The 23600-nt window shown below is 40.9% G+C and overlaps 1 protein-coding gene across 1 annotated transcript in view; it reads right to left on the bottom strand.

The window, feature by feature from the left end:
* The window catches only part of KHDRBS3 (KH RNA binding domain containing, signal transduction associated 3), a 156627-nt gene that overhangs the window by 26818 nt on the left and 106209 nt on the right, over positions 1 to 23600 (bottom strand). The window contains exon 7 of the mRNA XM_068525548.1: positions 2193 to 2275. Within this exon, the coding sequence (XP_068381649.1) occupies positions 2193 to 2275 (83 nt within the window). The remainder of the gene's footprint in view (positions 1 to 2192; positions 2276 to 23600) is intronic.

Here is a 23600-nt window from a genome sequence, read left to right as displayed (position 1 = left end):
AACCAGTTTCTCTTCTTTAAAAGGACTGATGCTTATTTCACAGGTTATGAGGATTAAATGAATATTAAGAATAACCGACCAACAGCGACCTCTGCACTTGCCAACGTGTGGAATTCTCATACGATTCTCTGTAACTCCTTCAGGTAGCACTGAAAAGATCCCTTCCGGGCAGGTGGGCTGGCTGTCATGAGAGGTGTTTCTTTTACGTGAGTCTTCCTGACATTTAAAGGGCTTATAATTCGGAAAGTGCCAGCCTCCTAATGGGTCTCTGCCTCCAGGCTCGCCATCTGCCAATCTGGCCTCTCTACTGCCTTCTAGTTCATTTCTCCGAATCCAGGTGTGAACACACCACTCCCTTGCCGGTACCTCGTCGCTGGCTCCCGGCTGCTGCCCACGGTCCGGAGCCTGCACCCTGAGACTGCGGAGGCTGCGGTCACTCCCTCTCCTGCCTCATCTGTCCCGTGCACCACGCCCTCCAGCTCAGGCAGCACTTCTTGTGTCAGGCTCTGTGCCTTGCTCTGGCTTTGGGAAATGTCCTTCCCTGTTTGTACCCTGGTGACCCCTACCCTCCCCTTCACTTTCTCAGTGAAGTGTCCCCAGTGTTCCCAACCAGACTTGAGCACTGTCTTTTTATGGAAATACTGTGTTTTTCCCCAGACTCTCATGTGATTACCATATTACATTGCTTTTAAATATTTGTATTTCATTCTAGCCTGTGAACTTCCCAAGGAGAGGGTCTCTGTCTCAACAATCTTTGTAATCCAACATCGAGCACAGTGCCTACGTTTTAATACACGTAGTGGACATTTAATAAATGTTGGCTGAATGAATAAATGACCAAAGGAACGAATGCTTGTGATCAATCATACTAATATGTTATCACCGCTTAAAGTGGGAAGACTACAAGCTTTCAAAGTCTGGTTCACGTTCTGGGTTAGTTATTTACTTCTCTGAGCCTCAGTTTCATCATCTGTAAAACAGGCACATTAACTCCTGCTGTTGCCATTCAGATTAAATGAGACGTGTGAGTCTTTAAAGGATTGCACTCCATGTGTGATTTCCGGCTAATTACTTAATCTTATGCTCCGTGCTCCTTCCCTTCGTCTGTATAACGGGAACAGCCCCACATACTTCGTGACGTTGCCGGGACACCTATACAAGGTGAGACACGTAAAGTCCTGTCTAGCGTCCACTGTGTGCCAGTCACCCCCGGGCGTGCCACAACCCGCAAGGACGCAAACACCATGCACAAGGCTTCCCGGAAAGAAGACCAGTTGGGGGTCAAAGTTTAAAGGCTACTTAATTGTTAGAAATTACGTAAGTAAAAAATCTGGCATGAACAAAAAGAGAAAAAATTATATCCCTGTCAACCTCAGTACCAGGGTGCCTGTCTGTTCAAAGCTTGCCTGGCCCCGTATGAGTTCAAAAGTGAATTTGTGCTTCATCGAAAATAACCATGTAGTCCATATTTATTTATGCTCATAAAGCCAGTATTTTGGTTTGCGTACGTCTGTCTTTGTCTACCACTTAGAATTTTAAACATAAAGCAAGAGGTTTCTAGGCATTTAGGAAAACATTCTGAACAGAACACGGATTTCATATATCAATGGACATCAAGGTCTACTATCAGAAGACGTAACTACGAAGCTGTGTTTCCCTCTAATAACACTCATTTCTAAGTCAACACTTCCTTAGAAAATGAATTAGAACTCACTCATTTTTCTCTAATAGGAATTTGAAGTTGTTAGAAAACGGGAGCACTGCTGCTAAGAAACAGAAATGACCTATGAACACTGAAAAAAACTTTTGTCACTTCCATCCCCAGGCACTGACAATGTGGGATATTTACACATTTCTGATATGACTTTGGGCCTTAGGACTTGAAGAGCCACAGACTTGGTAGACACTGTTCTTCCTTAGAATATACTGAATGCTTAAGTTAAATTTTTAGAGCAAATAAAATTTCAAATTTTATTTCCCAAGACTCATTGCTTTAGCACTACAGTAAAGTTGAGAGCAATACATGCTATTCGGTAGGACAGATAGTGCTTCTCCAGTTAAAACAAACAAAACCAAGCAGGCCGAGTCAAATCACCGTCACTGGCCAATCATCATCCTGCTCCCAGAGTACAGCAAATGCGGAAGGGCACAAGTGTCTGCTATGGGGTCTGGTCATGAAGATTGACTCTTACCTTTGGGCTGGGGCGCTATAGCTGTTATCATAGGAATCATAACTCTGTTCATCATAAGCAGTGCCATATCCATCATCGTAGTCCTAAAATATAACAGGAGAAGTACAAAAAAGTTCAGAGAAATTTCTGGAAAGGAAGACGCATTCTGCTTTTAGTGAATTAATTCAGCTACCATTTAACTATATATCTAATTATAATGTAAGGAAAAATATAAAAGTGACATCAGTGAAAATGATAGAGTAAGAACCTCCAAAAATTCTCCTGAAAAAGCAAAGAGAAACTGGCAAAAATTGTTACAATCAACATTTTTAGATCCCTGGAAATTGACCAAAGGCTTGCAGAGATCTAGGGAGCATTTATTTTTAAAAAATTGGCTGCACCTTGGAATGAAGGGTGAGCTCGGTCCTATTCCCACCCCTCACCCCCAGCTCTGCGGGAGCCGCAATCCAGCAAGGAGGAAGGAAACCAGCAGGCTGGAGGTCACTGGAGGGGGCAGGGCAGGGTGGAGGCTTTCAAAACCCCATTCCCAGAGGATTGCCTTTATTTGACCTGACTGGGTGCACAAAGCCTTTCCCCTCAGGGTATTTGAAGAAAATAATCAGAGTCAATTGTTTATGAGTTTAGCTGCTTGAAGTGGTGGAGAAGAACTGGCGCAAATAACAGGCTGACCAAAAAGCTTACAAGGAAAAGTGGGGGAATGAGATGTCCATAGGAGCTCTGCAAAGTTCTGACATATTTCTGGAATCTCAAAGACTACAGTGTCATGTACTTGCCCAGGACAGACCTGATAAGGCCCTGAGCTCTCTCCTCTGGCTGACCTTGAGGTTCAGTATTATAAGAAGGAAAGTCAAGGCTAAGCCAGAGTTAGTTGTAAACTGATTGGCTCAGTGTTGAAGACAAGCTCCAACAGGTACCCACAGCCTCTTGGTAAAGACTACAGACTTAATTTCCAAGCATTTGACAAAATCTCTGTCCAATCATTAGCTGACCACTAAGGTAAGAGAGAAAAGACACTTCTGTGGCAACGCATGATAAATATCGACTTTACAGTATTAGTTTGGAAAAGTAACTAAACCAAGAAAAAAAAAAATCCTAGGGAGGAAGGAGAATTGGATTTTCACACGGACACACTACATTAAATGTCCAGTTTTAAACAAACAAAAACCATTATGCAACATGCAGAGAAAAAACAAAAGTATAGTCTATACACGAGAAAAAAAAAGTAGTCAATAGAAACTATCCCCGATGAAGCTGAGACACCGAACTTACTGGACAAAGACTTTATTTATTTTTATTTTTTATTGGGGTATAGTTGTTTTACAATGTTGTGTTAGTTTCTACTGTACAGTGAAGTGGAGTTCCCTGTGCTAATACGGCAGGTTCTTATTAGTTATCTATTTTATACATATTAGTGTATATAGGTCGATCCCAATCTCCCAATTCATCCCACTAGACAAAGGCTTTAAATCAGTTACTTGAAATATATTCAAGGAACTAAATGATAGCCTGTATCTAAAAAGCTAAAGAAGGGTATTAGAACAATGCTTCACCAAAATAGAGAATATTAATATAGATATAAGAAATACAGAAAAGAATCCAAAGAAATTCTTGAGGTGCAAAGTATAACAACTCAAATGAAAAATTCACTAGCCAGGCTGAACAGCAGAAACACAGGTGTAACTCTTTGTGACCTTAGTTATTAGTTTCTTAGATATGCTAACAAAAGCACAAACAACCAAAAAAAATATATAAATAAAACTGACTCCAGCAAAATTAAAAACTTCTGTGTCAAAGGACATTAGCAAGAAAGTGAAAAGACAATCTACAGTATGGGAGAAAATATTTGCAAATCACATATCTGATAATGGTCTAGTGTCCAGAATATATGAAGAACTCTCATAACTCAACGATGAAAAGACAACCCCAAAAGAGCTAAAGCCATTCTCCTAGTTCTATGAGGACATTCTGCAGATGTGATAACAAGTACACTATGGTTATTTTAAAGGTATTTTGAAACTGAAAAAGGTCCAGGGAAATGATCATTCTGTAAGATCAAATTAGATATGTTGCTCAATGACATTTATATCTATGAATGTGTGAAGCCTACCCTACAACTGATTTCTAAGTTTCTGGGGATAATCAATTACATAGTGACTTTGGACTTACTGGTATTTACTTAATATTTAAAAGAGCCAGGAAATAATCTAAGTATTTTGGAACATCAGTATTATCAATGGTAATCAATTTAATGATCATCACCAGAGCTTTTGAAGTGGAGAAATGTGGTCAAGGGGTAAGAGAAAAGATGTGGAGTCAGATGGGCTTCGTGTTTTACTGTCACTGGTCTCAGTCAAGTTCATCCACTTCCTCAGAATCTGTTTCTTTACCTGTAAAATGTGAATCCTTAATAAGTATCCCGAAAGGATGAGAAATTACATATACATATGTATGTATTCCAGCAAAATGCCAGATATGTATCAAGAACTTTATAAAGAATAGCTTATATTATTAACTATCATAGTAAAGCATTACCCTTGCAGACCTCTCTCCTGGATTTCTAAAATGATAAGACTCACAGGTGATGAACATCAGGAGCCACTACACACAACGGTAGGAGCCAAATGCCTGATTTTAAAGTGATGACCTTAGTCACTCTCTTTTAAGAAGCATCTACTAAATAGTATACCTCAATTTATTTGATTTAGAAAAGCAAAAGTATCTGAATAGCAAGGTATATTGTAATGTGCTCCATTTTGTAAGACAACTATTAAGCTGAAGGGATGATACTATCTTTGCAGGGGTAAGGCTTATACAATTTGTACGTGACCACCTTAAATTTTTAAAAATGTTTTCTCATAAAGGAGGAACTGAGTGTTTGCTGAAGAGCTATGTGTTCAGAACTTTGAACATGGATAGAATCTAAAAGGAATACTCATTAAATAGGGGCAGAGGAAGAATAAAAGTCAAGAATATCCTTAGAACATATTGGTAAGCCATGGTGTCCCTTGCAGTAGCTGAAGGCAGGTTGCTAATATAGCTGCGATCTTCCAATGACCAACGCAAGGAGGAGAAAGCTCTCAGATAAGATTCAAACAAACAAAAATATTTGAGATGATTTTAGTTATAAGTAGCAAACTGCAGATATTACAATTCTGGTGAATTAACAAATTAAAAGCAGCTAGCATCTCAACAAAAAGAAAGTAATCTTACCGCATTAAAAAAAACCCCAAAAAACCAAAAACCAAAAAAAATCCTTTACTTAGCCCCTACCCTTGTGGCTGGCACTCCTGCTAGACACCATGGCGGGAAAGGGGTGTCCTGTCTAGTGCGTACGCTGGCGGGATGGAGATGACAGGCGACTGAAGAGAACTATCAGGCAACGTGTCACATGCTGTGGCGAAGGTAAGCACCCAGGGTGGCACTGGGAAAGGGAAAGGGGAAGAAAATTTCCCAGAAGTGTTGAAAGCAGAGAAAAGCAAAAGGAGCTGGGAAAATTTATTAGAAATTCGGTGGAATGAACAGCAGGTGCAAAACAATGGAGGTACAGACACAAGAACCCTTCTCACCCAGGGTTCAGGTGAGCACACCGTGGAATGCAAACGAAAGGGGAGAGCAATGAGCTGGAGACACCCATATAGCAGACCACGCGTGGCCAAGTTACGGAGTGTAGATTTAGATTCCGCACTTCAGGACTCTCTCTGGAAACTGTGTGGGCATGGAGCCGGGAAGGTCAGTCTGGAGGGCGGGACTTGCAACTCGGTCACTGCCTTACGCATGTGGTCTGGCAAAATGCAGAGCCCACGGCTGCTTCAGTAATTTGTTAGTAGCTTAAAAAGAATATGGCTTCACCCATGCAGAATTCTCTTTCTATGCTTATTTAAAAGAATCAAGATTCTTTAAACTCCAGTAAATAACTGGAATTTTCTTAAGTAACTGAAATGTAAAGTAGTAGATTATTTAAAACCTACACTTATGTCATTCATTGCTTGTTCAATTATTCTGTCAGATATTACAAGGCTAGTTTATTTGAATTTTCAAATTGTTTAGGTCACTGAATTATTGACTTTCATATTTTACAGTGAAGATTTTAAAAGATTAAAAATGCAATTTTCACAATATTTCTTTCATGACGATGATTTCACAGTTGGATTTGGCCTTGGGGGTGCAGCCTCTTCCATCACAAGTATTGTTTGTTCAATGGACAGGACGTGAAAAATATAGGACAGCATAAAGCAGATTGTGACAGACAAAAGAAGAAAAAGGAGTGTGACTGCAGATGAATGTGTACGTTTCTGGGAGGGAGTGGAGGGGATTCTTGTTGATTACCTGCAATTTTATTGCAAGAAGGAGATGAGGTCATTGGCTAAGAACAGTTGGGGAGGTCAGCCAGCAAAGGATCAACAAACGGTTACGACGAGGAGGAAGGATGAGGGTGACGGGCTGCCTGAGGGCTTTTGTCTGAGGGCTGGGGGGCCTGAGGTACAGCAGCCCTCTCTCTCTGTCTCTCTTCTCCTAATGCTCTTATCTTCCAGTGTTCCCAACAACTGGCTGCTTTTCTTTAAATAATTTGACATTATGAAATTCCTCTTCAGATTTTTCTGAGGCTAGTTAGAAATTTTAAAGAAGAGTGAATGCAATCTTTGTCACAAGTTAACATATAATCGAGCGGAATCATCCATCTAGTGTAGCGGGGATGCTGCTGAGCTATCAACAGTTCCATCACAGAGGAGCTTAGAATCCACGCTTAAAAAGCGCCAGGACCTGGGATGGGGACTCAGGACTCCACTGTCGGCAGAGCTCAGATGTGCTGAACGATTTCTTTTTACACTTGACATCTTTGCGTAGCTTCTCGTATTTCCATTTTCTCCTAGAGAACACTCCCCTTCACGACACGTCACAAAGTCTCTGTGTCGGCCCCCTGTTCTGCAGTCAGTCCGCTGCTTCACGTGCAAGTCCCTTCCAGGTCACACGCTGTTCCCTGCGAGTCTCTGCACCTGCCTTCTCTGCCTAGTCAATTTTTCACGATGAAGCTCCAATGAACCTCCTGCTCTGTTTCTCCCACAAACGCAGAGTCCACCACACCTGTTATGCCAATAATGGACCAACACATGCCGCTGTCACTGTACAGAAACGACTGACTGGCTCTGGCCTCACCTACTGTTTGTTACGAACACGGACTGTGTGGTACTGATTCTTTTGCACAGAGTAATGACAGGGCTGGAACATAACGAGGACCGCTCAGTAAATGCTCGTTAGACTTCTGGACTGAACGCTCCTGAGGAAAGCACGCCAAATCCCTCCTGCACCGAGTCCTCTCAGCGGCCCCGAGTTTGCCCTCAGCCTGTCTACACATCTCTGGAGGCATTCCTCAGACGACCCGGAGTGAGGACACTGGGCAGGATAAACTCCTTTATTCTAAGCAACTTAACTGAATTTCCTCTGCAAGAAGCTTAACAGAGCTCCTTTATGTTGTTAAAATGCACTGCAAAGATCCCCCTTCTTTGCACTTTAAAAACAGGGTCCTGTACCTGTGAGTGAGGCAGTACTGCAGGCACGTCTCTCTAACCAAGTGCTGGGAAACCAGCAGTCTGTACGAACCTCTGAAGGACTCCTGTCCTAGACAGAATCCATGCCTCCACTTTCCCGTCTCACCACCATGCCACCTGCCAGTCAATCTTTCGTTACCTCCTATTTCTCTCTCATATCTTTCCTCTACATTCCCGACGTGACTGCATTAGAATCACTCAGAAGCTGCCTAGTACTTCCTTATCTAATCCTTTCTCCAGAATCATCTGCTAAAATGCGAACCTAAGCTTGTTGCTTCCTTGCTTACAAATCTCCACTCCTCTCGCCTGGTTCCTACGAGAGAGACAGTGCACTGTTAAGCTTCATCAGCATGTTAAGGGCCCTGAGGAAGCCTGTCTGTTTCATGCTGTAATTTCTCCGCACATGCTGTTCCCTCCTTAGGTCTTTCGCTGGGAGACTCCAGGCTGAATTATCACTCCCTTCTCTGTGCTTCCCTGATAACTGGTAACTTGCACGTACACAGTGCCCACAATTATTTCTCTGCCTCCTTTCTCTCCCCCTGGTCTACAAGGTCCTTAAAAGGAAGGAACAGACCTTGTTCTCCTGTATTCTCAATGTCGGGAACACAGTAATGAATAAAGAAAGGAACTAATTAAAGACCAAGTGGCAGGAAACATAGCAATAGCTTCTCTAAGATGAATGCGAACTGAGGAGATGTGCTAGAGTAAGATGCAACATTTACTCAAATAGTGTAAATTTTGATAAGGAGACCTCACCTGAATTCTTTTTTCAAACATTACCTGTCAATCTTACAGTCCCTGCCCTCAGGAAAAAAATTTCCCGTTAAAACTCTGTATTCGGGACTTCCCTGGTGGTGCAGTGGGTAAGACCCACGCTCTCAATGCAGGGAACCTGGGTTCGATCCCTGGTCCAGGAACTAGAGCCCACATGCGTGTCTCAACTAAGACCTGGCACACCCAAATAAATAAATATTAAAAAAAAAAAACCCTCTGTATTCTATTCCTGAAAGTCAGAACATTCTTAAAAAGAGTGAACAAAGATGGACAAGAAATAATAAATGTATATTAATAAACATTCTTGAATCATTAAAGAGACTTATTCATCAAGATCCACTTCTGAGTTTTTGTCTTCGATAAGGAAGATGTCTAAATGGAACTGACGGGGTGACCTGGACACTTGACAGGTGTCAGGGGGTCACATTATGGCGAGACACGCCCTAACACAGGGAGAGATCCTTCATGTGCCATTCGCGACCTGAAAACTCCACCGACATATGGCCCAATACCAAAGAAATCTTGCTCTGAAAAGATTTTCTAGGATAAAGGAAACAGCGTGACCTATTTAATTCTATTTCTGTCACAAGTAAAATCAAGCATAAAATTTAAGCTGGGAAAAACCATTTTAAACAGAGAATTTACAAAAGTGATTTGAAAATAATGTTTAGGTTTTGAGTCCTTTTAAAAGGAGACAGTTATGCTGACCACACACCACCTCACCAGGGTGAAACCTGGTCATTTCAAAATGTAAAAAGTTTTCACATAAAATACAGTGTTAAAAGATTATTTAAGTCTATTCTTACCATGATTCTTTTGAGTTTATAAAACATACACATTAGCTAAAAATAGTCTTTTGAGAAATTCATTCTTGCTGGGGTTCTGAATAATAGTAATATCCTCGTTGAGTATCAGCAATGACCGTGAACATATCACATAACCAAGTTATTTTATAATTAAGGACAAAATCACAACATTAATAACAATGCTAAATAAGAATCTGTCCCCCATAATCACTTAAATAGGACATCATTAATTCAACAATCAAATTGCATCCCCACGTGTTGATCTATGGCCGTGAGGAGTATATTATGCGGCTTCTAGACTCATACAACTTCTTCATCTCAGTCTTTGGAGTCTGATGCCCACGTTCAAATTCCAGCTCTGCCTCTTAACTGGCTATGTGGCTTCCGGGAAATCACCTACCCTCCTTCCACCTCAGTTTTATGATCATAATCCACATCCTGGCTGTTTCCAATGGTTGTGGGAGGATTAACCAAAAAAAAAAATCTATGAAAGCTGTTTGGCACAGTTCTTGCCCAATAAAGCTAGTTCCATTTTATTGAAGACCTGTTCCCTTTAACACTCTCAAGCTATTAGGCCAGAGAAACATCAGAGCTATCCAGGTATTTTTCTTTTGTTGAATGTGATAAATTCTTAAAATGTTGTCTAAACTGTGATGTCTACATTTTCATTCTGCAAATACTAGTATTAACGACTACTGTGGTTTTTAGATAAAGGAATGGCTGACCAACAGTAGTTGTAATTCTATCCACATCTGAACACAGCTTTTAAAAACACATCTACATCAATTATTCATAGAAAGTCTTCTCTTCTCTCAGTTTGTATCTGAGATAGAACTAGATTTATTTAGATTTGACAAGAAATACAATATAATACAATACAATACAGAAGATAGAATAACAAAGAGGTTAACCCAGAAATCCCACAAAGGGAAGGGAAAACTTTTAAATAGAAAATTAAAGAAAGTAAGATTAAACCAGAAATTCCACAAAAATGAGAAAAAGGGGGATAACTAAATTTTATTAAGCCCACATTACGTAACTCATGCTAAGGATTTTTGTATCGGTTTCGCCATTTTCCCCAGGAAGCAGGCATTTGTTGAATGCCTACTGTTCCAAGCCCTTGGGGATATCGTGTTGAACAAACAAAACAAAACAAACACCTTTGTCCTCATGGGGCTTACATTCCAGTGGGGAAGCAGACAAACATCAACCCTCACATACACAGTGCATAGCACAGTGAGGGTGTGGAGCAGCTGGAGATCTCGGACAGGTGCCAGAGGAGTCCTCACAGAAAGGACCGCATACAAGTGTGAGCAAACGGAGAAGCTAGCTATGCTGGTGTCTCAGGCAGAAGGACAGCAGACACAGAGGCCTGAGGGGGGAGGTCACAGCGGGTGAGCCGGGGGAGAAGTGCAGGTGCCACATCACGCCTTTGGGGCTTGAAGGGAATGAGGTGCCGCTGGAGGCTTTTGTGCCTCATGAGACCTTCTGTGTCGTCCAGGTTTCTGTCTTTCTGTTTCATTGGTTTAATTAACCTCCAGTACACTACTTCTTCCCTTATCTGTGTCTAATCTGCAACTAAAACCATTCCGTTATTTTTTTTTACTTTTCAGTTCTAAAATGGCTGTTTTCTATATTTGCCAGTTGCCTGCTTAAATCATCAACTTTATCTTTTAATTCCATGATTATAAAGAGCATAGTTATTTTAAAGTTTGTGTCTGCTACCTGAATCTATCGCGGTCTGCTTTTTACTGTTTCCTCATCTTGTATGCCTATAATTTTTGATTAATTGCAATTACATATGAAAAATTAAGAGAAATAATTTAAGGCCTACCCTGTTCTACTCCTCTAGAGAGATTGTATCTGCTCTTGGTGGAGGACAGAAGAATTAGCAACCTGCACCCCACACAGGACTGAGATGATAAGCCTTCCTCTGGGAGTAGAGCTTTTCTGGGTTCTGATCCAAAGCCTAGGGGATTAATCAGCCCCCTAAACCCAAACTTGGGGAGCCTTAAACTCCAACTATTTTGTTTTATCCTTCCCAAATTCTGGATTTCTTTTAAGGCTCAATTCAGCTTCTCAGCTACCTCTTCAGGAATTGGTAGAAGCGTTCACAGCCTTTCTCAACCAGCGTTCCACCAGAGAGTGGAAGCCCGGTGCCCTAAGGTGTCCACTGCGTTCTCTCCCATGCATCTAGAACAGCAGTCGTTAGTACCACCCCTGGGAAACTAAGGAAATAATTACGCACATCATTTTCTATGTTCTGTGGGTTCTGGAACCCCAGTTGAGAAAGGCTGCCCCAAGGGAAAATCAGCCAGAAATGCTAAAAGGGTCTGGCAGCTGATTCCTATCAATACCCAACATATCTGATTATGGCCTATATCCTCCACTGGAAATGTCGTCTCCCTGAGAACAGGGGCTTCGCCTACTATGGGCTCACTCAGCCTTCCATGTGCTCCTGGAGGAGCGGCCAGGGGAGAGGCAGCAAGTGCTTCCAGTCGCGGGACGAAGGGGAAGGGGCTCCTGGCCCAGCCGGAGGCACACCTGGTTCACGGTGCAGAGGCTTCTCCACAATGAAAGCATCAACTACCAGAGCTTCATAATGTTAGTATTAAGATTTCTCCTTGCTCAGCTTTTAGACTCACCCAGAAACCTTCAGATTCTCATCTGGTTTAACAGCAGAGGGACCAGATGTGCTGAAGGTTTGTTCGGCTTGAACAAATCTGCTTGAAGGAAGACGTGCTGTGCTGTTCTGTTATAAACAAGAGTATCTGGTCTGTCTAATACAACGTTTTTAATACACAGATTGATCACATTTTTAAACTTTTTATTCAAGCATAAAATAACTCATAGAAAGGTACAAATCCTAAGTGCACAGCTTCGTGAATTTTCACCAAGTGAGCACAGCTATGAAACCAGCACCCGGATCAAGAAAGGCAACATCAACAGCCCCAGGAGCTCCCCTTGTGCGCATCCTCAGTTATTATCTCCCCCACAAAGGAACGCCATCCTGACTCTCAACACCACCAGGGAGGCTAACTTGCTTTCGAGCTTCACAGAGATGGAAGCAGAGTGGCTACCCCTTCGTGCCAGGTTTCTTTCCGTCAACTGCGTGCCCGTGAGATCTGTCCACGGTGCTGCAGGCAGCAACCCCTGGTTCCTTCTCGCTGCTTGAAAACTTGGTCTGTGTGATTGTACTACCACTTTTTTATCCACCCCAGTTATGAATACTTTGCTTCTTTCTAGTTTTGCCTACATGCCTCTTAGGCACGTCTTGTGGTGCATCCAAGTATGAGTCTCTGTTGAGTGGTTCCCAGAGCAGAATCACTGGCTCTTGGGGAGGCATGTTTTCGCCTTTAACACGTGGTACCAAACATTTTTCCAAAGCAGTTGCATTGACTTACATTCCCACAACAGTGGATGAGAATTCCTATAGCACCCCATTCCAGCTAACACTTCAAACTATCTTTTTAACTTTAATCTTCCTGGTGGGTGTGAATAGTACTGGATATTTTGTTTTTCATATATTAATGTTTGGGGCACAGTTAGCAAGAGTTGGCCCTGAAAGATGGAGCAATATTGGTAAACTGAAGAACTAAATATTCCTTTTAATGTGCCAGGCACTATTCTAAATACTTTCCATATGTTAATTTACCTAATCTTCCTAACAACCCCATGTGATAAGCACGAATATTTCCATTTACAGATTAGGAATTGAGGCACAGAGCAGTTAAGCAACTTGCCTAAGGTCACACAGCAGTTACAGGCACAGCAAGGATTTCAAACTAGTGAGTTTGGCTCCTGACTTTGCTTGTAACCACTGATATTCTGCCTGACCCTATAAAACTGAGGGTCAGACCCTGTACCTTAATGAACTCCCCAAGATAATGCCACACTATGAGGACATATCGAGATGGCCAGCTGGTCTTCCACTTGTATCACCCAACCTGATGATGTGGCTGTACTTTAAACTGCTTTAGCCCTAAAGTATCTTTCAAGATTCCATGTACTGTTATGTACCTCAGCTCTATTCTACCTATAAACAAACTGAATAGAATAAAAATAAAGGTATAAATAAAAAGACGCTAGTAAACCTCATCAGTACTGTACCAGCAGAGCGCTCTGGCTGTCCCTGCACACGCCTGCACCTGCATGTGCCTATGCCTTAGAATGTCACGTGAGTCTTCATGGAAAGTGTCCCCCCCACCCCCACCCCGCCCCCCAGCTCTCCCTGTCTCAGTGCTGCCAGCCCCCTTTTCCTGTTTGGTTTACACAGTTTCCTCTGGAAAGTCTTCCCACGTTCCATCAAGCAGTTAGCCTTCCTTCCTCTGTCCTCCCTAAACACTCTGTATGTAAGTCAGTTACAGGTGTTCCTCTCCTGAATAATCACTGGGCTTTGTTTCTGAATCAAGAAATCAAACATTGATTACTTACTCAATTCTGGGCTCTGTGGATAAAAAGCCATGGCCCCTATCATCAGCTTAAAATATAATGGGAAACAGTAAGACAAATTGAAGAGTGATCACATCACTCTAAGGTAAGTACCCTAAATAGGATGTACACACGTGGATCCAAATAATGACCACCTGAACGTTTCCAGGGGATTGTGAAAGGCTTCAAAGTGAGGGTGATAACTGTTCCTTCGTAGACTCTGGTCTACTTGCAGGCGAGGACTGAGTTCTACGCACGCTGGTGAAAAGCTCAAGGAAAACAATAAAACGAAGGTGGCAGGTTCTTGTGGGAAATCCACTGTAACAGAGGACTAGTCTAGTGGTTCTCAAGTTCCCCTCCCAGCCTCTGCCCTGATTCACCCAAGGGATGTGACACGCCCCTCACATTAGCTCAACTACAATCGCTCGCTCACCTTACTTGGATGGGCAAGCCTAGCTAGGGAGACAGAATCTGCTTTCCATGCCTTAGAGACATTGCCATTTCAGAGTCCTCTACTCCCTTAATAAAGCACATTTTGGGGGGTTGTTTTTGCTTAAAGGAGGAAAAACAAAAACAAAATCCCGTCATATTCACAACTTTAAAATCTGAAATTATTTCCTAAAGTTTTACATTTCTAAAAGAGGTCAAGTTTTCAAGCAATTTAGGAAAGAGATAGATTTGTGAAGCTCCTGATAGACATTTCAAGTAAATTGCACACTGCTCTTATTCTTGCTTCTGGTAAAATGGATATAAAAAATTACAGAACCTTCATCTTTTTATCTAAAATCAAAAGGTGTCCCTAGGCTTTTCAATCCACATTTAAAATGCATTTTCATAAATAACCTTTTCACAATCTGTAACTCTGTTTTAATTAAATTTCTCACTGTGGGAAACAAGATAATTGAAGCAGTTTAGAAATTACTTAATTGTCAAAAAAATTACGCCAGTAGTCACTGCAATGGGAAAATTTGCCGTTAGTACAACTCTCATCTGGACCGAAACTCCCAGACTAGTCATACAATTAAAACTTCAGGTGAGCTCTCAGAAGAATGACAAGGAACGTGACTTCCCTGAGTCTTTAAGCAAAGTCTACATCACAGAATTATGTGTACATTTTAAAGATATATTTGGTTTTTCCCTACAGGCTTTCACTGATGTTCCTAGTTGACAAAATTTCAGAAGAGTTTATTCCTAGGGCAAACGGAGAAATGGTGGTCCCCGCGGAGACATTTTATAGACAAGGACACTGTTGATGGTGGTAGCAGCGTCTTTCTTGAGACAAGTTTCTTTTCCTACAGCTTTAATGAGTCTGATGCTAGAGAACAGGCAGGAAAGGCATGTCTTTGTGTACAAACACAAGGTATAGATTTCTGCTCCCATTTAAACTGTCTCTTTGACCCTTCACACTTGGGTTAGGTTAACCAATGGCAGAAGTCCTATGAGGACACAACACCCTCCAGTAGTTGCAGAAGGACTAGTAAAACCAACTACTACTCAATCACGGGCCTCTTGCTCTAAGTTTCACATAGGAACCCTCATGTCTGAAGTGATTAAACAATTTTTCCCATTCATTTGTCAGTTTCTCTGTCCACAAACAGAGTTTTAAATTAGATGAAACGGACTTGTCCAGGAAGCACCGGATCTTTGGTTAAGAGCGTGGGCTCTGGAGCCAGACGCTGGGCTTCAAATTCTAGCTCTGCCCCAATCAGCTGTATGACTTCTAGAAAGTATTGATATTTATCTCATGTGGTGTTTTAAGGATATGACAGATCCACGTAAAGCGCTGAGAAAAGTGCTTGTGAAGAAAAATAAGGGCATGTGGGTTTCATTACTTACTAGAAGTGTGATTTGGGAAAAATTAGTCATCCTCTCTAAACGGTCTGGTGATCACGTTTACCTCACAGGGCTGAAGTGAGGAGTGAATAAGACGATACAGGAGAAGTGCCCGGCACCCTAATACGTTCTATAAAGTAAATACCCAACAAATGGCAGCTGCCTTTTCTTCCATCAACTTCTAAAAGTTGAAGAGTACACTGTTTTCCTGTGGTTACGGAATCAGAAAAACATTAGAAGACTAAACCAGTTAGGAGAAACTGTCCTACACTTCTGTGATCGTTTCCAAATGAAGCCATCTCCTTCAGATACTGTCCTTCCAAACATATAATAAATTAAAGCAGCAACTTCTGACCTTAAGACTGAAGTTGATGATTTTACAAAGAAGCACCTAGAAAGCTCAGGATCCTCTTCAGTCACTCAGACAGACCAGATAAGGGCATCAATCTGGAAGAAAGGTCCATGGCTAGGGATGCCTTTGCTATACAATTACGATTGTGTCTCCAGCTCTCGTTCTTATACTCTTTCCTCACTTATTTTCTCACTTCTTCTAGGTCATAAACACTATACAAGTGAGAATATTGTGAATAAAAGCTTCAGACCCCGGGTTAGGGAACCCGGGATCCAATCTCAGTTCACCCACTTCTCAGCCCACAGGCCACTGGATGGGATGTCCACCCTTGCACAGTGCAGGCTGGGTTATCCCCTGTGTCTGTGGCTTAGTGACCTTCCTTCCTTCCTCCTGTCTGGGAGAAGACACCACCCGGCAGCACTGTGAGGGCTGGGGCAGCAACGTACGGGGAAGCACGGGGGGACCACATGCTCCACTGCACACCACATCCCCCGTGGGGAGGCCCTGATGGGAGGATCTGAAGAGAAAAGCGCCTGGTGCTCTAGTCAGATGTACTTGGCTCTGCTACTTCCTATGGCCCAGCAGCCTCAAGGAGCCTGCACATCCTTCTCTAAAACGTGTAAAAGTCCTTCGTGTGCCCAGCCATCCCCGGCCTCGCTCAAGTAGGCACTGCCACACCAGATGGGGTGGTTTGAGGACAATTCCACATTCTGTTCAGTAAACACCATACAGCTGGATAATCAGAGCACTTCAAGTACCTGAGAGAGCTTTCATATTCTGATGAACTCGTAAGACTTCATCTAGAACGCCCCACTGTACGTATGTTTAAAGGTGGTTAACCCATCAGCTCAGGCTCAAAAGCTTAAATGATTACACAATATTAAGATATCAAGGGATATTAGTGAATGGTAAATACCTCCCATGAATAGAAGGCTGATGCAACCATAATTAAATGAGTTAAAAAATAATATGATTAAAATTTCTAAGACAATTCTAGATTATAAATCTTGAAAGGTGAGTTTGCATTTAAAAAGAGATCTCACTTTTAAAATTATTTTTCAAAACTTGTTTTAGAATTCAAAAGATTCAGAGCCACTCACCTTTAGCTTGTTTCTCTCATTAGAATGTTTGCTGTGTTTACTTTGTGACTTTCCTTTCAATATCAAGATTTCTATTTGATGAAAATACAATTTCTTTTTAAAAGAACATGTTTAGGGTGAGTGGAAACCAAGTAAATTTCAGAAAACAACCAATTATAGAATTTTAAAGTTGGAAAAGAGGTTAGAACAGCATCTGGTCTAACCTGCTGATTTATAGGTAAAGTACCATCACCTGCATTTTGCAGATGAAGAAACTAAAAAGGTTAGTTTACACAAGAAAAAAAACCAGACGTGATACAGACAATAAGGAGGATTAGAAACCAAGTATTTTACATCTCAGAATAATATCCTCTTTATTAAATTGCACTGTCTTTCCTATTTATTAGGTCACTAAATGTTTGCTAAAATTGGCTTTAGTTTTATTTCACTAAGTATGTTTAACAAGGCACATGACACACGGAATGACAGAATTAGTTGGCATTAATAAAAGCCATCCTCCATATGTTTATTTAGTATCTCCAAAATGTCAGGCCCTGTGATAGGCTCTGGGCAAACTAAGATTTAAAAAAAAAAATGACATAGTTCCTGCCCTGAAGAATTCCACCCTACAGGGAACAAAGACAAGTAAGCAGACACTGAGGCAGGCACCACGTGCACCCAGGGGTGCCTGAGTAGGACCAGGAAGGCTTCACAGCTGAAGAATAAATAGTAAAAAGAATTGGTAGGGACAGAATAAAAAAAGGCATTAGAAGAGAAGCAACAGTACATACACAGATAGCCACACAGTCCTGGTATGTTTAAGGAACTGCAGTACAGGTATTGATTGAAATAAAATGATGATGTGGGGACAGAAGGGGGTTAAGAGGCTGAAGAGGGCAGTGAAGAAAGCCTTCAGACATCATTTAGAAGAATCTCAACTTGATCCTCCTAAACTTCTCAACTAGTTCTTACGTTCTGGGGCTGGCGGGGCAGTAGCATCATCAGACTTTAGATACCAGAAAGCACACCAGAAGTAATATGAGTAATACGTCATTCAAGGGAAGGACCCAGGGTTAGGGCAGGACAACAAGCAAAGGTGGGACTAAGGAGGCTAAGGTAATCATCTGTCTGTGTGTCTGTCCATCCATCCGTCCATCCATGTCTGTCCATCCATCTAAACAACCAGTGTTAGAGGGCAGACAGCAGAAGCAAGAAGAACTACAATCCTGCAGCCTGTGGAACAAAACCCACATTCACAGAAAGACAGACAAGATGAAAAGGCAGAGGGCTATGTACCAGATGAAGGAACAAGATAAAACCCCAGAAAAACAACTCAATGAAGTGGAGATAGGCAACCTTCCAGAAAAAGAATTCAGAATAATGATAGTGAAGATGATCCAGGACCTCGGAAAAAGAATGGAGGCAAATATCGAGAAGATGCAAGAAATGTTTAACAAAGACCTAGAAGAATCAAAGAACAAACAAACAGAGATGAACAATACAATAACTGAAATGAAAACTACACTAGAAGGAACCAATAGCAGAATAACTGAGGCAGAAGAACGGATAAGTGACCTGGAAGACAGAATCGTGGAATTCACTGCTGCAGAACAGACTAAAGAAAAAAGAATGAAAAGAAATGAAGACAGCCTAAGAGACCTCTGGGACAACATTAAATGCCACAACATTCGCATTATAGGGGTGCCAGAAGGAGAAGAGAGAGAGAAAGGACCTGAGAAAATATTTGAAGAGATTATAGTCGAAAACTTCCCTAACATGGGAAAGGAAATGGCCACCCAAGTCCAGGAAGTGCAGAGAGTCCCATACAGGATAAACCCAAGGAGAAACACGCTGAGACACATAGCAATCAAAGTGGCAAAAATTAAAGACAAAGAAAAATTATTGAAAGCAGCAAGGGAAAAACGACAAATAACATACAAGGGAACTCCCATAAGGTTAACAGCTGATTTCTCAGCAGAAACTCTACAAGCCAGAAGGGAGTGGCATGGTATACTTAAAGTGATGAAAGGGAAGAACCCACAACCAAGACTACTCTACCCGGCAAGGATCTCATTCAGGTTCGATGGAGAAATCAAAAGCTTTACAGACAAGCAAAAGCTAAGAGAATTCCGCACCACCAAACCAGCTCTACAACAAATGCTAAAGGAGCTTCTCTAAGTGGGAAACACAAGAGAAGAACAGGACCTACAAAAACGAACCAAAAACAATTAAGAAAATGGTCATAGGAACATACATACCGATAATTACCTTAAACGTGAATGGATTAAATGCTCCAAGCAAAAGACACAGGCTTGCTGAATGGATACAAAAACAAGACCCATATATATGTTGTCTACAAGAGACCCACTTCAGACCTAGGGACACATTCAGACTGAAAGTGAGGGGATGGAAAAAGATATTCCATGCAAATGGCAATCAAAAGAAAGCTGGAGTAGCAATACTCATATCAGATAAAATAGACTTTAAAATAAAGAATGTTACAAGAGACAAGGAAGGACACTACATAATGATCAAGGGATCAATCCAAGAAGATATAACAATTATAAATATATATGCACCCAACACAGGAGCACCTCAATACATAAGGCAACTGCTAACAGCTATAAAACAGGAAATTGACAGTAACACAATAATAGTTGGGGACTTTAACACCTCACTTACACCAATGGACAGATCATCCAAAATGAAAATAAATAAGGAAACAGAAGCTTTAAATGACACAATAGACCAGATAGATTTAATTGATATTTATAGGACATTCCATCCAGAAACAGCAGATTATACTTTCTTCTCAAGTGTGCACGGAACATTCTCCAGGATAGATCACATCTTGGGTCACAAATCAAGCCTCAGTAAATTCAAGAAAACTGAAATCACATCAAGCATCTTTTCTGACCACAAGGCTATGAGATTAGAAATGAATTACAAGGAAAAAAACGTAAAAAAAACCAAACACATGGAGGCTAAACAATACATTATTAAATAACCAAGAGATCACTGAAGAAATCAAAGAGGAAATCAAAAAATACCTAGAGAAATATGACAATGAAAACACGACAATCCAAAACCTATGGGATGCAGCAAGAGCAATTCTAAGAGGGAAGTTTATAGCTATACAAGCCTACCTAAAGAAACAAGAAAAATCTCAAGTAAACAATCTAACCTTACACCTAAAGGAACTAGAGAAAGAAGAATAAACAAAACCCAAAGTTAGCAGAAGGAAAGAAATCATAAAGATCAGAGCAGAACTAAATGACATAGAAACAAAGAAAACAATAGCAAAGATCAATAAAACTAAAAGCTGGTTCTTTGAGAAGATAAACAAAATTGATAAGCCATTAGCCAGACTCATGAAGAAGAAGAGGGAGAGGACTCAAATCAATAAAATTATAAATGAAAACGGAGAAGTTACAACAGACACCGCAGAAATACAAAGCATCCTAGGAGACTACCACAAGCAACTCTATGCCAATAAAATGGACAACCTGGAAGAAATGGACAAATTCTTAGAAAGGTATAACCTTCCAAGACTGAAGAAGGAAGAAACAGAAAATATGAACAGACCAATCACAAGTAATGAAATTGAAACTGTGATTAAAAATCTTCCAACAAACAAAAGTCCAGGACCAGATGGCTTCACAGGTGAATTCTATCAAACATTTAGAGAAGAGCTAACACCCATCCTTCTCAAACTCTTCCAAAAAATTGCAGACGAAGGAATACTCCCAAACTCATTCTATGAGGCCACCATCACCCTGATGCCAAAACCAGACAAAGATACCACAAAAAAAGAAAATTACAGACCAGGATCACTGATGAACATAGATGCAAAAATCCTCAACAGAATACTAGCAAACAGAATCCAACAACACATTAAAAGGATCATACACCATGATCAAGTGGGATTTATCCCAGGGATGCACGGATTCTTTCATATAGGCAAATCAATCAGTGTGGTACACCACATTAACAAATTAAGGAATAAAAACCATACGATCATCTCAATAGATGCAGAAAAAGCTGTTGACAAAATTCAACACCCATTTCTGATAAAAACTCTCCAGAAAGTGGGCATAAAGGGAACCTAGCTCAACATAATAAAGGCCATATACGACAAACCCACAGCAAACATCATTCTCAATGGTGAGAAACTGAAAGCATTTCCTCTAAGATCAGGAAGAAGACAAGGATGTCCACTTTCACCACTATTATTCAACATAGTTTTGGAAGTCCTAGCCGTGGCAATCAGAGAAGAAAAAGAAATAAAAGTAATACAAATTGGCAAAGAAGAAGTTAAACTGTCACTGTTTGCAGATGACATGATACTATACATAGAGAATCCTAAAGATGCCACCAGAAAACTACTAGAGCTGATCAATGAATCTGGTAAAGTTGCAGGATACAAAATTAAGGCACAGAAATCTCTTGGATTCCTATACACTAATGATGAAAAATCTGAAAGCGAAATTAAAGAAACACCCCCGTTTACCATTGCAACAAAAAGAATAAAATACCTAGGAATAAACTTACCTAGGGAGACAAAAGACCTGTATGCAGAAAACTATAAGACACTGATGAAAGAAATTAAAGATGATACAAACAGATGGAGAGATATACCATGCTCTTGGATTGGAAGAATCAATATGGTGAAAATGACTATGCTACCCAAAGCAATCTACAGATTCAATGCAATCCCTATCAAATTACCAATGGCATTTTTTACGGAACTAGAACAAAAAATCTTAAAATTTGTATGGAGACACAAAAGACCCCGAATAGCCAAAGCAGTCTTGAGGCAAAAAAAGGGAGCTGGAGCAATCAGACTCCCTGATTTCAGACTATACTACAAAGCTACAGTAATCAAGACAATATGGTACGGGCACAAAAGCAGAAATATAGATCAATGGAACAGGATAGAAAGCCCAGAGATAAACCCATGCACCTATGGTCAACTAATCTATGACAAAGGAGGCAAGGATATACAATGGAGAAAAGACAGTCTCTTCAATAAGTGGTGCTGGGAAAATTGGACAGCTACATGTAAAAGGATGAAATCAGAACACTCCCTAACACCATACACAAAAATAAACTCAAAATGGATTAGAGACCTAAATGTAAGACCGGACACTATAAAACTCTTAGAGGAAAACATAGGAAGAACACTCTTTGACATAAATCACAGCAAGATCTTTTCTGATCCACCTCCTAGAGTAATGGAAATAAAAACAAAAATAAACAAATGGGACCTAATGAAACTTCAAAGCTTTTGCACAGCAAAGGAAACCATAAACAAGACAAAAAGACAACCCTCAGAATGGGAGAAAATATTTGCAAACGAATCAACAGACAAAGGATTAATCTCCAAAATATATAAACAGCTCATGCAGCTCAATATTAATAAAACAAACAACCCAATCCAAAAATGGGCAGAAGACCTAAATAGACATTTCTCCAAAGAAGACATACAGATGGCCAAGAAGCACATGAAAAGCTGCTCAACATCACTAATCATTAGAGAAATGCAAATCAAAACGACAATGAGGTATCACCTCACACCAGTCAGAATGGGCATCATCAGAAAATCTACAAACAGTAAATGCTGGAGAGGGTGTGGAGAAAAGGGAACCCTCTTGCACTGTTGGTGGGAATGTAAATTGATACGGCCACTATGTAGAACAGTATGGAGGTTCCTTAAAAAACTAAAAAGAGAATTACCATATGACCCAGCAATCCCACTACTGGGCGTATACCCAGAGAAAACCATAATTCAAACAGACACATGCACCCCAATGTTTACTGCAGCTCTATTTACAATAGCCAGGTCATGGAAGCAACCTAAATGCCCATCAACAGACAAATGGATAAAGAAGACGTGGTACATATATACAATGGAATATTACTCAGCCATAAAAAAGAACGAAATTGGGTCATTTGTAGAGACACAGATGGATCTAGAGACTGTCATACAGACTGAAGTAAGTCAGAAAGAGAAAAACAAGTATCATATATTAATGCATATATGTGGAACCTAGAAAAATTGTACAGATGAACCGGTTTGCAGGGCAGAAATTGAGACACAGATGCAGAGGACAAACGTATGGACACCAAGGGGGGAAAGCGGCGGGGGGTGGTGGTGGTGGTGTGCTGAACTGGGAGATTGGGATTGACATGTAGACACTGATGTGTATAAAACGGATGACTAATAAGAACGTGCTGTATAAAAAAATAAATAAAATTAAATTAAAAAAATAAAATAAACAACCAGCATTTACTGAGGGACTACTATATGTTAGGTGGTAGGAATAAAAGAGTAAACAAAGACTTGAAGTTAGCGAGAAGTCAGACGTGAAAACGATGTACAAACAAGTAACTACGAATTGTGGAAAGTGCAGGCACTGTGAGAGGCCATCATCAGAACACAGGAGTTGGACGCGGGGAGGTTGGCAAGAATGTTTCCTAAGACGCAGGAGGACAAGCGTCTTCCCTAAAGCAGCTGTGACGTAGATTAACTGGAGATCAAACAGTTATTCATGAAGAAGTGAGCCGTGTTTACCGTGTGAATGCAG

The sequence above is a fragment of the Eschrichtius robustus genome, chromosome 17 (assembly GCF_028021215.1).
Source record: "Eschrichtius robustus isolate mEscRob2 chromosome 17, mEscRob2.pri, whole genome shotgun sequence".
NCBI classification, from domain to species: Eukaryota; Metazoa; Chordata; class Mammalia; order Artiodactyla; family Eschrichtiidae; genus Eschrichtius; species Eschrichtius robustus.
This window is presented reverse-complemented; position numbering and strand designations above follow the sequence as displayed.